The sequence below is a fragment of the Asparagus officinalis genome, chromosome 8, assembly GCF_001876935.1.
Source record: "Asparagus officinalis chromosome 8, Aspof.V1, whole genome shotgun sequence".
In the NCBI taxonomy this organism is placed as follows: Eukaryota; Viridiplantae; Streptophyta; class Magnoliopsida; order Asparagales; family Asparagaceae; genus Asparagus; species Asparagus officinalis.
Window position 1 is genome coordinate 25,178,517 of NC_033801.1, and position 13,721 is coordinate 25,192,237.

Here is a 13,721-nt window from a genome sequence, read left to right on the forward strand (position 1 = left end):
AAAGACCCGCTAGTGGGAGCAGATGTGGCAGTGGACAAGTTAGGCTCGTTTTGACGAAAATGCCCTTCGTTTTTTCTTACTTAATGACATGCTGAATATGTATAGGGAATGGCGGAATGCAGATTTAAAAGAAATCCTTAGGGATAAATACGGTATTAACCAATAGCTCTCGTGGTCTCATCCCTCCGAAAGGGTCAAAAGACCTTCAAAGGAAATGGATTGCATTAACCTTTGATTTTTTTTTTTTTTTTTTTTTTCTTTGGGGGGGGGGGCTTCAATCTCTCATGCATGTGCATTCCCTACAGAGTTATTCATTAATATTTGATTTAAGTTGATATTTATGTGACTTATAATTATCATTTGGTTCTCATTTCTCTGTTAAGGTACAGCCACTGTTCGATCCATACTGAGGTGAGTCGAGCGATGCCACAATGAGTCAATATAGCTGTAGTAGCTGGAATAGAAAAAGTAATCATCAATCGTTCGTCACGGTTTCTGTATCGCCTTTGTTAGAGACGAACCTGACGTGCTTGCATCTCCCATGTTGTCGATCTAGCTCTGATATCAATTGTTGTGCGCGGCGGAAGCTTTCTCGGGCAACACAAATAATAACTCGAACTAAACCACAAACAATATGCAAACCACAACCACAACAAGAACAAAGAATTTACGTGGTTCGGCAAGTTTTGTCTCACGCGAGTTGCAACTCGCGCGAGCCAAATGCTTTTTTCCTATAGGTAACGTCCAAAGGAGGCGGTGACGTATGAGATGACGCTTGGGAAGTTATACCATTTATCAATGTGCGCACCTTATCCATTAAAGAAGTACGAGTTTATTGATTATTGATCCTTTCCTACTACAGTGTGTTACGTCCCAGCGCTGATAATTGGAGTTCAGATGCATGAACCCATGGCTTTCAAAGTATCGCATATCATAAAGCACCCTTTAAAATTTTATCAAAAAACACTCCTAAAAACCTAAATGTCATAAAAAATATCATAAAACCATAATTTTTCGCATGTGTGAGTAAAACTAAGGGTGGCAATAGAGGCACACCCCCAACCACAACATCAACCATACCCCCTCGCTCATTTGCTACAGTGCACCGGGCCTCGCATGGGATTTTAAATTTTTAAAATCCAATGTGAGGCCCGGTGTACTGTAGCAAATGAGAGGGTGTGTGGTTGAGGTTGTGATTGGAGGTGTGGCCCTATCATTTTCCTAAAACAAAGCAGGGGGAGGTCTTTCTCGGTGAAAAGTATAGGGTGTTTGGTAATCAATGTGTTTTTTTTTTGTTTTTTTTGTAAAAAACACTATGCCATGGTGTTTCTTTTTCAAATGTGTTTTGAAAACATCATTTTGATCAAACTAGTTTGACCATTTATATAGCGGCAGTGGGCGGCGGGGGCGGGTCGGGTGCGGGTGGCAGCGGTCGGTCCGTCGGCGCTGGGGCGAACCAACGACTGTCGCTACGCAGCCGGGTAGTGGCGAGTGGCCGGGGTGGCCGACGGCGGGTGCAGCGGGCCGATAGGTGGCCGAACAGGTGCAGTGGCGACGGGATGGCGAGGGTGCGCGACGGTGGTGGCGGCGGGCGGCGGGGGGCCAAGCGGGTGGCGACGAGGCGGGCAGAGCGGTGGCCGGTGGTGGCGGCGCGGTGAGGGTGCCGGCGGCCGCGACGAGCGGTGGCCGATGGGCTGGTGCGGCGTGGTGGCGCGGGTGCGGTGGGCGGCGTGCGCGAGCGGGGCGACGGAGGTGGCGCGCGGTGGCGTTAGCGCGACACAACGGACGCAGGCGACAGGCGGTCGGCGAGGCTTGCGGGCAAGCGGCCTAACGAGCGGGCGACGGTGGCGGTTGGCAGCGGGTGGAGGGTGGTTGGCGGCCGGCTGCGGCAGGTGGAGGGTGGCCGGCGGCCGCCGACGGTGCTGGCGGGCGACGACGGGCGGCACGGCGGTGGCGACAGTGGCGCGGCGGCGGGTGGAGGGTGCCGCTGCAGGCAGGCGGGGCGGGCCGGGGAGCAGCGGCAGCGGCGGGCGACAGTGCGCGCGACGGGCGGGTGGCGTCGTGGCCGGACGGACGACGGGCGTTGGCCGAGGGTGGCGGCGGGACGGGTGGCGGTTTAGATGAAAAAACAGAATCTCAAAACACATTTTTGGTGTTTTAAAAAAAGTGTTTAATTTTTAGATTTTGTAAAGGGACAAGTCAAAAAAACGCCCCGGTTGCTAAACGCGTTTCTTTGTTTTTGTTAAAAAAAAACAAAAACGGTAAAAACATCACGGTTGCCAAGAGCTCTATCAAGGTGGCTTTCTGCTACCGATGAAAAAATGAAAATCAATTTTAATGTAGATAATTCCTATGGCAGAATCAAGAACTTACATGGGTTGCAGGTAGCGTATTTGACTACCCCAACTCTTTTAAATTATACTGTCTACTTGAAGTTTCAGCGCAATTAATTTAAATTATACTGTCTCCTTTTGGTAAACACATATAAGTATAAACTTTCAAATAAGCAAATAAAACAAAGCTTTCAATATCACAATGATGGGATTTTCTTGCAAGATTGGCCTTCAAATGATTGTTACTGCTTTCAACAGCCAACCCAAATAAAACTCCAGGGGCAAGAGAAGTGTACGCATTATCAGTTATCACAATCATCCTTCATCTCACAAGTAATACTAGTGAAACAAAAAAGACCCAAATTCCTTGAGTCTGGTACCAATAATCTTCGTTCCTCCTTAGTTACACAAAACACAACAGAAACTTTTCTTACATAACTACTCATAAAAACAACATAATGAATGCTACGCATTTCCTTAAGATTAGAGCTTGACCTCGACATCAACACCAGCAGGAAGATCGAGCTGCATCAATGAGTCGATGGTTTGGGCTGTAGGATATAAAATATCGATCAATCGCTGATGAGTACGGATCTCAAAGTGGAATCGTGCATCCTTATGAACGTGGGGGGATTTAAGAACACAGTAGACCCGCTTCTTTGTGGGAAGGGGAACAGGACCCATGGTTTTGGCGTTGGTGGTTCGGGCAGCATCCATGATTTGCTTGCATGAATCCTCAATTAATGGTACCCAGAAGGATCTTAGTTTTATTCTTATTTTCTGCTTCGGTGCCATCTGTTAAGGGGGAAAAAAGAAAGGGAGGAAAAACAGAATCAGATTAAATTAAATAGTATGACGAAGTTAAAGAAATTTTCTAGTTCCTAAGAATCAGAGATTTGTTGTTGGAAGTAGAGCAGTTATCAAATAAGGTTGCTGATAAACTACTACTTACAGCGAAACTTCAGATACATGGCAAAAGCTCAGCGTCTGAGATCTCCAAGGGCAGTTATGTATCGGCTGGAGATGGCTTTGGAACCCGTAACAAAGAGGAGCTATAGTATAGTAGCTGGGTTTGGGAAATTGCCCTAGAGTCCAAAATTTGGTGCTGGGTTCTACTATCAATCTTAGATCCCTATTTGTTAGCTTCTCCTTCAAGCTCATATTTTTTTGAAATTCACTCACACTGACAAAATAATATAAAAACCTCCGCCTAGTCTGCTTAAATGTATGTCTAAGTCTAGACTATACCTAGGTCGTCTAACTAGCGCTTATCGCCTGGGTGATACCACGCCTGGGTGATACCTATGCTACCTACCTAGGTCTGGGAGTGTTAAGGGAGCATTGTCTACTTATGTGGATTGCACCCTTTAGGCATTGGTCGTGTTTTTCTATATTGCAACCCCTCACATTGTCCAACTTCCTTCAAACTCCTTTAACCTCTAAATATAAACATCTCCACTACCTCCTCCGACCTTCAGCAAAACTTCATTAACCACCACTTAAATAAAGAAAGAAATCTGCCTAGATACTAGTCCGGCACCTAAGCTTTCTATAACATTGACATATACTATCAATTATTATAATTAAAAAATAAAAAAAGAAACCCTCCTAGGCTTTAGGCTTCGGGTCCAATGTCTAGGCTCCCTAACGCTTTCTATATCCTTATTAGTTATTATTTTGGCTATTTAACATTTAAGTATACATGGTTTATTGTATATTTAAAATTGCTATCTTTTTTTTTTGACAAATTTATGTGAATTTAATACATATTTTTATCAATTATTATAATTAAATAATTTAAAAATAGTCAAACACCTAAATGCCACCTAGGCATACGTCTATACGTTTAGACATCTAGGCGCTGGCTCAAATGCCTAATCTGTCTAGCACCTTTTGTAATATTTTCACTGACTAGTTGGTCAACTTGTCACTGGTTTACTAGAATAATATTCATCATGTCTGGTTTTAGTTATTATGTGTATTTTTCGTACATTAGACACAAGATGGCTTCTACTGTGCATTGTTTGTATTAACAGTTGGTCATTTTCATTTTATTTAGCAGTGTTTTACCCCATAGGAAGTGTGCGCAAAGAGGTAAAGTATAAATGCTCCACATATGGTTTTGTCGTGATGATTTCTTGTTATTAATTAAAGGTTTTTTTAATAGGGAACCACATGTAAGTTAGGCCTTCTATCACATTACCCCCTTAATTAGTCGAGTTTCCAAAACCACCCCTAAGCTCCATTTCATCAGCATATAACCACCCATGCATATTTCCATCCATTTTTTCCATTAATATTAATGGAAAACCAATTATACCCCATATGGGACCACAAGGAACCCCCCTTAAGTTAGGGCCTATTTCATGAAAGCATCTCTAGCATTAGGGTCCCTTTCACGAAGTTAGGGTAGGGTTTACTTCACGAAATTATCTCGCTCGGTCTCTCTCTCTCTCTCACCCTCCCTCTCCCTCTCCCTCTCCTTTTTGACTGTTTAAATAGTTGACATTGTTTAGTTGGACTAATAGAATCACACATAAACATTTGTTCTTCTATGAGCTCACTCCAAAATTAGTTTCATTGGTCAAGTAATCTCTTTAATTTCATTCAAAAATTCAAATGCACTAACGTGTGAAATGAATGTATGATTAATAGCTTGGTCTTCACTTTGGGTCATGTAAAAAGTAGTCATTATAAAAAGAAATTTTCATGAGAATTGATGCAATGAAACTGATAAGGTGTACTGAGTGTATTCCCATTAGGTACAATAGTTTTATAATATTATATTTTATTTTTGATAAATAGATATTTGTCGTCCACCCCTCCAAGAAACTTCTTTCTAAATTCGCCACTGCAACAAGGCACATAATGTAAGCAAAATAGTGATGTGTAATTAAGGACACAATGGAGGTCACGGGTTTCTAAGGTTCATCATGAACTTGTGCTTTGAGACCATAACAACAAATACACAAAAATACAAGATGTTTTTTTTCACAGTTGGTGACTAAAAACCTTTTGAGCTATAAATAATATTCAAGTATACTACATCTTAAAGAAGTACTTCTGCTCCCAGAATTGGAGAAGAAACAAGTGAGACCATCTCAAATGAGATATTGATAAAAACAATGGGCCTACCTCAATTATGCCATTCTCACAAAATTAAAAGAATAAGCATCTTCAACTTAAGTAGATCTATTAAGTTCCTAGCAAAATTTTAGCTAACTCCTATTAATATGATAAATATCTATATTCAGCCCCTTGTACAGCGTGTATGGTTGATTAAGAATTTGGAACACCCTAAGGTGACTTCCAACCTTATATTTCATTCTGGAACAACGAACTGTCAACACGCTGTAATTTTTATTGATTCACGAGAATGCTACATGCATATCAATACTTAGGCGTATACTAAGACTTCCATTTCTTACTTGATATATAACCTATATTTTATCAGTCACGTTAATAAGTTCCTTCTCTTATCCTCTGCATAACATCCTTGACTAAGATTCAATTCCTTTTTCGAAATCCAGGCGACCAGACATTTTAATGACTGAAGCAACATCATGGTGCACAGAAACATATAAGAGTACCACACTTCCCCCTTTACAATAGCATCCATTTCACATTATTGGCAGCGAAATGTGGAATCAAATCACAAAGATCATCCACCTTTCTCCAACAACTACCATATTGGAGTGGGCCCTCACTATCTCACTGGGGGGGGGGGGATTCCTTTAGTTTATAAGAAATTAAACTGAATAAGCGCATGTTTAGATTGAAGGGAATAGGAGAGATTATTCACCTCTATTTGGATAGCTTTTAAGGGTCCAATGTTCCCCGCAACTCCCCCTAGGTCTCAGCCCCCAAGCAACACAAAGTCCGCCCCGCACCACCCACCCGCCCGGCCCCAACAAAAAAAAAAAAAGTGGAACATAGGGGAAGGGAATTCCCTTATCTTCTCTCCCTTAATTTCCCTTGACTTCCCCTACCTCAATGAAATCCAAACATTCCTTAAGGCTTGTTATGCTAACTTTCCTTCAATGGTTGAAATCCATGTCACTAGATTACTTGAATGTTTGGGCCAGCTATAGTGTTCACTTATTCTCAATTTAAGGGCACACTACGTGTTAAATTAGTAAATCATCATATCCTTTTATTCCCTCAAGTTTAGAATACATCTGTGTTATTCTTCAATTAGAGGTAAGATCTTGTAAATCTTCCCACTGATACACTCATCAGCCTCTTTTACAAATGTCCAAATCTATTTATTTATTTCTCTGGTATTCTCAATGGAGCCTTCTCCTAACTCCTTCCACAAACACTCATTGTTTCTAATATATTTTATTCCATTGCAAAGATGCCCAGTTTCTCGTTCATAACTTTTCCATTGTGCCAATTGATTCCTTCCTTATCAAGAGTTATTCAAAATGTAAATCGACAAGGATCCTACTACAGGAAATCCTAAAAGCGTTAAATATGATTCGGTCAATCAAATTTATAATTTATAGCTACAGAATTTATCTACCCCAAATTGTTTACTTGATGCTATTCCTTTATGCGCTGTTTCATCAGGAGTCAATTTCCTTTCAACAAGCTTGTTTACATGACTTAACAATTTCCATGTATGATGAAGCAATAAGACCAGCTTCATGTACTCGAGTGCCATAGCATACTAGACCCTATTCTTTTTAAAGTTATATTACATCGTTATTTCCTCCCTGTTATCTAGTATCCACAATAGTGTCACACAGATAGGACATTACATTATATCGTTCATAAAACGAAAGGTTTATCCTTATGCACCTTCTAACTCTCAAGCTAGATTTTACAATCCAAAGGCATCAAATTTTTTTATTATAAAAAATGGTTGTTATCTTCTGTCGAAAATCCTTTTATCTTAGAAGGGGGCATCTCTGTTACCAATTCCACCCACAACTATTTATAAACATATAATCCCATCTCTGTTACCAATGTAAAGTACTTTACAATGCATGTAAAGTACAATCAGTTAAAATGTATATATCTCATTGCATATACCACATATTTGGTGTTGCATGACATTCCTTGGCCGATAATACGCAAATCCTTGTAAATCACTTGTTACTGCAAAAATATGTCATAAAATAACAAGCAGACACAGAAGGAGAGGCTCAAAGTTGACGAGGCACATCATCACAACAAGCACATTTTCACACAATTTAACTGAATAAAAAAAATAAACTTTCGATAGCCAATATCTCAATCCTATGGCCAATTCATTACAGACAAATTTAGGCAATAAAAGTAATACCTTTTCCGCATCGGCGCCAACGGAGAGAGGGGAAGCCTCATCAGATCCCTACAAACGAAATCCCAAAATCGCCATCAAGCAATGTCAAGAAACAAAAGCGGGGTAAACGACAAAGCAAAGAAAGTAACGAACCTGGAAGCCAGCGTCTAGGGTTTCAGTCGGCGGTTCTAGGGTTTGGGCCTCGATGGCCTCGGGAGCGGCGCAGGTTCTAGAAGGGAGAGGGCGAGATTGAAGGGAGAAGCGGGGCTTGGAGCTGAGGAGAGAAAAAGAGAGTGAGGGTTTGGAGTTGGGAGAGTTCGAGGAGAGAGATAAGAGAGAGAAAGTTGTCGAAAGTGAGGAGACTGCTGCCATGGCGAAATCGAGATCGAGATCGAGAGAGAGAGAGAGAGGGAAAAGCTCTAGAGAGAGGTTTATCTTTATCCTCGAGGAAGAGGAGTGGATGAGGTGGTGATTAACAAATCGCCATTAACAGCTTGGCCCAACATAGGCCCCTAATGAACAACTCAAAAGCCCATCAATAGGGGTTGCAAATTGGTATGTGGATCGGATATATTCATAAAAAAATAGACATAAATATTAGCTTGTTTAATGAATGTACATATAAATGGACAAATTTTTGAAACAGTACTATTTGGACTTTTATTTGCAAAAAACGACCGGTTTCTTAGTTAATTAGAAAAACCGACCTGGTTTCAGCCATGTCGCTGAAACCAGGTTGGTTTCTGCAAAAAAAAATTTCGAAACTTCACGGGAGTTCAACTCCCGTGAAGTTTAGCATATTTTTAAACTTCACGGGAATTGAACTCCCGTGAAGTTTAATTTCTTCAAAAATCTTCACGGGAGTTCAACTCCCGTGAATATTTACTTAAACAACAGACTTCACAGGAGTTCAACTCCCATGAAGTCTGTTAGAGGATTAAAACTCCACGGGAGTTCAACTCCCGTGGAGTTATAGGCCAAATTTCCCAGAAAATCGCTCTTTGGGAAATTTAGACTGCAACCCCACGGGAGTTGAACTCCCGTGGAGTTTCGGCCTCCATATATAACCGCGGGCGTCTCCTTCCCGATCTCATTTCTGACGCCACCACCCCAAACCCTAGCCCTCTCTCCCTCGTCCCAACCGCCGCCGCCCTAGACCATTTCTGACCGCCTCCCCCCATTTTCGACCGCCTCCCTCCATTTCTGACCGCCGGAACCGCCATTTTCGCCGGAGTTCGACAGATTGAAGGTAAAATCCTCGAAAAAAAAATATATTCTCTTAATTTCTTGTATTTTCTCACTATTTTCATGGTGATTACATGTAAAAAATTAGATTTTAGAATTTCATTATGAATTATTTATGAATTTTGTGAAGAAAACTTAAATAAATTTGTCGATTTAGAGGGGAAATTATCAATAATGTAAAAATTAGTGTTACTACATATGTATGACATCAATTAGATTTTAAAATTTTATTGTGAATAATTTATGAAATTTGCTCAGAAAAATTAAATAATTTTGTGGATTTGGAGGTGAAATTATAAAAAATATAAAAATTAGTGTTACTACATATGTATGACATCAATTAGATTTTAGAATTTCATTGTGAATAATTTATAAATTTTGTGAAGAAAAATTAAATAATTTTGTGGATTTGGAGGTAAAATTATAAAAAATATAAAAATTAGTGTTACTACATATGTATGACATCAATTAGATTTTAGAATTTCATTGTGCATAATTTATGAATTTTGTGAAGAAAAATTAAATAATTTTGTGGATTTGGAGGTGAAATTATAAAAAATATAAAAATTAGTGTTACTACATATGTATGACATCAATTAGATTTTAGAATTTCATTGTGAATAATTTATGAATTTTGTGAAGAAAAATTAAATAATTTTGTGGATTTGGAGGTGAAATTATAAAAAATATAAAAATTAGTGTTACTACATATGTATGACGGAATGTAGATTTTAGAATTTCATTGTGAATAATTTATGAAATTTGCTCAGAAAAATTAAATAATTTTGTGGATTTGGAGGTGAAATTATAAAAAATGTAAAAATTAGTATTACTACATATGTATGACATCGGTATATGAATTTGGGTAAAATTATAGTTCTCTAAAATTGATATAGGATTTAATGGTAAGTAACAATCAATTTTTAAAGTCTTTTCGTGTAATATTGATCTTAAATGTTTTACTCTTCAGAGATAATGATGAACGATCGAATCGTAATTTTGTGTTCGTATGATGGGAAGATTAACTACCTCGAAAATAATATGCCCGTTTATGAAGGAGGTGCGACGAGACCGTTGTTTATAACAAAATCGTGTACTTTCGATGAGTTGGTTAATGAATTACACAAACTTACATTAACCAACTCACGTGAGTATCATCTCAATGTTATTTGTAATTATCCTATTGTGGAGAACAGGATAAGCGGCATTCAAATATCAAGTGACTATGATATGAGTCTCATTGGAGTCTTACATGACGAGAAGCGTTCGATCGAATTGTTCATTAAAAAACATCAAAGGAATTTGGGCAAATCGTTGAATTATGACGGAATGTACTCCCGCATATTAGAGGACACTGATGTTGATTCCGTTGGCTTTTTATCTCCTCAACAAGATGAAGGTTAGACACAATCACAATATATGAGCGGTCCTTCGTTTGTGGGCACTTCGAATGTTTTCGATACTAACACGGGAGTTCAAGAAGATAATGCAAGTGTTGAATCTGAGAATGATAATGAAGAGGAGGGCTTACAAATTAATAGCATGACCTTGATAGATCGTGATGAAGGGGATAACCACCACATTGACGGGTGTTATGCTAATAATGAGTATGTTGTCTTAGAGGATCCGCCGCCCGATGAACTTCAAGGAGAAGAATGGATTGATAACTCTGTGATGGAAAATATTCCTATTGGCACTAATAGCGGTCATGATACACAAGACGAGGAATTCTCATTCGTGAAGGGAGATCTTTATGAGAGTAAGGAGAAATTGATACATGCGCTTCGTTCGTATGCCATTGCAAAAAATATCAAGTTTAGGCCAACAAAAAATAACACAAGAAGCTATAATGCGGTTTGTTTTTATCGCAAAGATGGTAAAGACGAAGATCTTGGTGGACACTATGACAAGAATGTGAATTGTCCTTGGAAGCTTAATTCGCGTTCGGGTGTAAGAGTAGGTGGGCATTTCAAAATCACGGCGTACAACGGAGTGCACACATGTAACAATCCTCGATTGGAGATGAATAACAAGCATGTGTCCCCTTCTTTTATATATCGATTGATTTTACCGCATCCGAGGGAGGATCTTGATCTACGGCCGAAAGATATTCGTCTTTTAGTGCATAAAGCGATCAATTTGGATGTATCATACAATAAGTGTTGGAATGCTAGGAGGAAGTCGATGATAAAAATATTTGGGGATTAGGACAAATCTTATGAAATCTTACTGCATTATCTTGAAGCACTCAAAAGAAAAAATCCTGGGACTGTATATGAAGTTTCATTAGACCCTCTTGATGGTGAAGAACGATGATTCACGGGTATATTTTGGGTATTTGGGCCTTGTATTGAGGGTTTCCAATATTGTCGTCCTCTTCTTAGCATTGATGGCATCCACTTATTCGGCAAGTACAAAGGCGTTTTGCTTGTTGCCACCGGAGTTGACGCGGATGGCGGTTTGTTTTCTTTAGCGTTTGCAGTGGTTGATGTTGAAAACACAGAGAATTGGGCGTGGTTTTTTGCATGCATTAGATATCATATCCCTAGTGTGGGGGAGCGGCCGATTACATTCATATCTGATAGGATGAAAGGAATTCCAAGAGCACTCCAACGTCATTTTTCGTCACCACATGCACATCGTTATTGCTTACGACATATTAGGGACAACTTGAAGAAGAAATATGGAAACGATCAGGTTCAAGATCTTCATTGGTAAGCCGACTGTGCAACAAAAAAATTAGTTTATGACCAAATACGAGAGAGGATTAAGTTTATTTCTCGAGCTGCACATGATTGGATCGAAACTAGTTTGGGACCACACAATGTTGATAAGTGGGTTTTATGTGAAGATGGCGGGAGATGGTTCTGTATGATGACTACGAACGCTTCAGAGAGTTTCAATGGCGTGCTCAGGGGAGCACGCGGTATGCCAATACAGTCACTAGTTGCTAAAATATTTTACAGACTTAATAACTTCTTTCTATGACGTCACGAACTTGGTGAAAATATTCGCTCAGAGCTCACACCGAAGAATGATGAAATGCTAGTGGCTCAAATTGTGCAAGCTCGATCCTTTTATGTCGTAAGATACAGTTTTAATAAATGGGAGGTCATTGAGGGAATATCACATAAAGAAAGCCGCTCTTACAAAGTTAACATGTTAGTGGATCACACATGTACGTGAACTTGCAATGTATCACAATTACAATGGATTCCTTATTCATATGTTGTCGCGGCTTGTTCTGATCTACAAGGTGGTGCGAGGATTTCACATTATGAGTTCGTCGCGGCTTGGTATTCTACTTACAACTATCAACAAACATACAAATAGTGTTTTCGTCCACCATATGATAGTCGACATTAGACACAAGACGAGCCACTGATATTACCTCCTTTGTGTAAAAGGTCGGCGGGGCGCCCTCGTTCCGTACGAATTAGAAATTGTATGGATGACAGTTGATGTGGCATAACATATACCAAAAAGTTGTAAGTGCATAACTAATCAAGTTATAGTATAAAAAATTATCGATCCCACGAGGAAGGTGTTTTGTAGGAGAAAATTAAAGTCGGTTTTTGTGTTGTGTGTGTGACAATTAGGAGTGATGAGTGAATGTGACAAAGAATGGATGATTTTCACAATGAAAGATGAATAAAATCAAGAATCAAAAAGGAGAATTAAGAATAAAAAGAAAATTCAAGAAATTAAAGATGACGGATTCAATTAAAGATATGGGTAATCTAGAATTGAATCCACTTCTTGGAAAATGGTGATTCCCTAGAGGGTTCTAGCCTAAAGGTGAATCAAAGAAAATAAAAATGAACAAAAAGAAAAACTAAACCCGAGAGGGTTCTAATCTCAAGGTGAATAGTACAAGAAAATAAAATCTAAACTACAAAATAAATTACGAAAACTAAGCTACAAAATAAATTATAAGAATTAAATGCGAGAAAATAAAGATATGAAATAAATCTAATCTATAAGTATGAAATAAATCTAAGGCAAGAGGTTTCTAGCCTCTTAGCTATTTAAATAATAAAATCTAACTACGAGCATGGAAATAAATCTAAACTAATAAGCAATAAAAGAGAAAATAAGAAAAACAAACCTTCAAATTAATCTCCATCTTCATCTTTATCTTCATCATCCAACAAAGAGAAGAAAAAAAATTTTTAAAGTGGTGAAAAAAAATCTTTTATTAATTGTAACAAAAAGTTACAAGTTTGAAAGGTCTTCTCAATTAAGAGTAACCATCTTCTCCAAATGGAGATACAAAATTTTTCACACCCCTAACCCCTCACTCTTTACCCCTATTTATAGTAAACATTAATGAATGAGAGCCCTTGGATTGAATCATTATCCAAAACCATCAAAAATCAGCCATTGATCTCTCACTGATTCGTAGCCATCGATGCCAGCATCGATGCTGGCATCGATGTCCAATCAAAAATCTGCCTTCAAAGATGGCTTCGTCTCGTCGAGATAGGCGATTTTCATATATTATATATTAAATTCCGCCTTCCGGATTGAGAGATATCGTCGTTTCTTTACGGTCAACCATCTTGAATATATTTTGTTTTCATATTTGATTTTTTTTATTTTCTCTGGCTTCTACAAGCTACTCGGCTTGATTCTGGGCTTGGGATTTTTTGTTCTTGCTTGTGTTCTTCATTTAATTCTTGAGCTTTTGTTGAGAGATGAGATTTTTGGGCTTTATTCTTCATTAACCTGCAATTAAAGATAAAAACAATTATTAGTGATATATTTATTCATATAAAATAGATAATGAGGGTATAAAATTGTAATAAAAATATGATTATCAAATACCCCCACACCTAAACTTTTGCTAGTCCTCTAGCAAAGAAAGAAAAAAA

At 38.7% G+C, this 13,721-nt stretch overlaps 1 protein-coding gene across 1 annotated transcript; it reads right to left on the reverse strand.

The window, feature by feature from the left end:
• LOC109819958 (30S ribosomal protein S10) lies at positions 2,558-8,067 on the reverse strand. The gene is made up of 3 exons (XM_020385973.1): positions 7,756-8,067; positions 7,624-7,671; positions 2,558-3,128 (listed from the first exon to the last, which is right to left on the reverse strand). Exons 1-3 carry the CDS (start codon positions 7,972-7,974, stop codon positions 2,817-2,819), a joined length of 579 nt encoding a protein of 192 aa, XP_020241562.1. The 5' UTR covers positions 7,975-8,067; the 3' UTR covers positions 2,558-2,816.

Coding starts and splice junctions, on each gene's coding strand:
- LOC109819958 (XM_020385973.1), bottom strand. CDS start 7,974: ATGGCAGCAGTCTCCTCACTTTCGACAACTTTCTCTCTCTTATCTCTC. Junction 7,672..7,755: donor CCCTAGACGCTGGCTTCCAG/GTTCGTTACTTT, acceptor TTTCGTTTGTAG/GGATCTGATGAGGCTTCCCC. Junction 3,129..7,623: donor TTGGCGCCGATGCGGAAAAG/GTATTACTTTTA, acceptor CCCCCTTAACAG/ATGGCACCGAAGCAGAAAAT.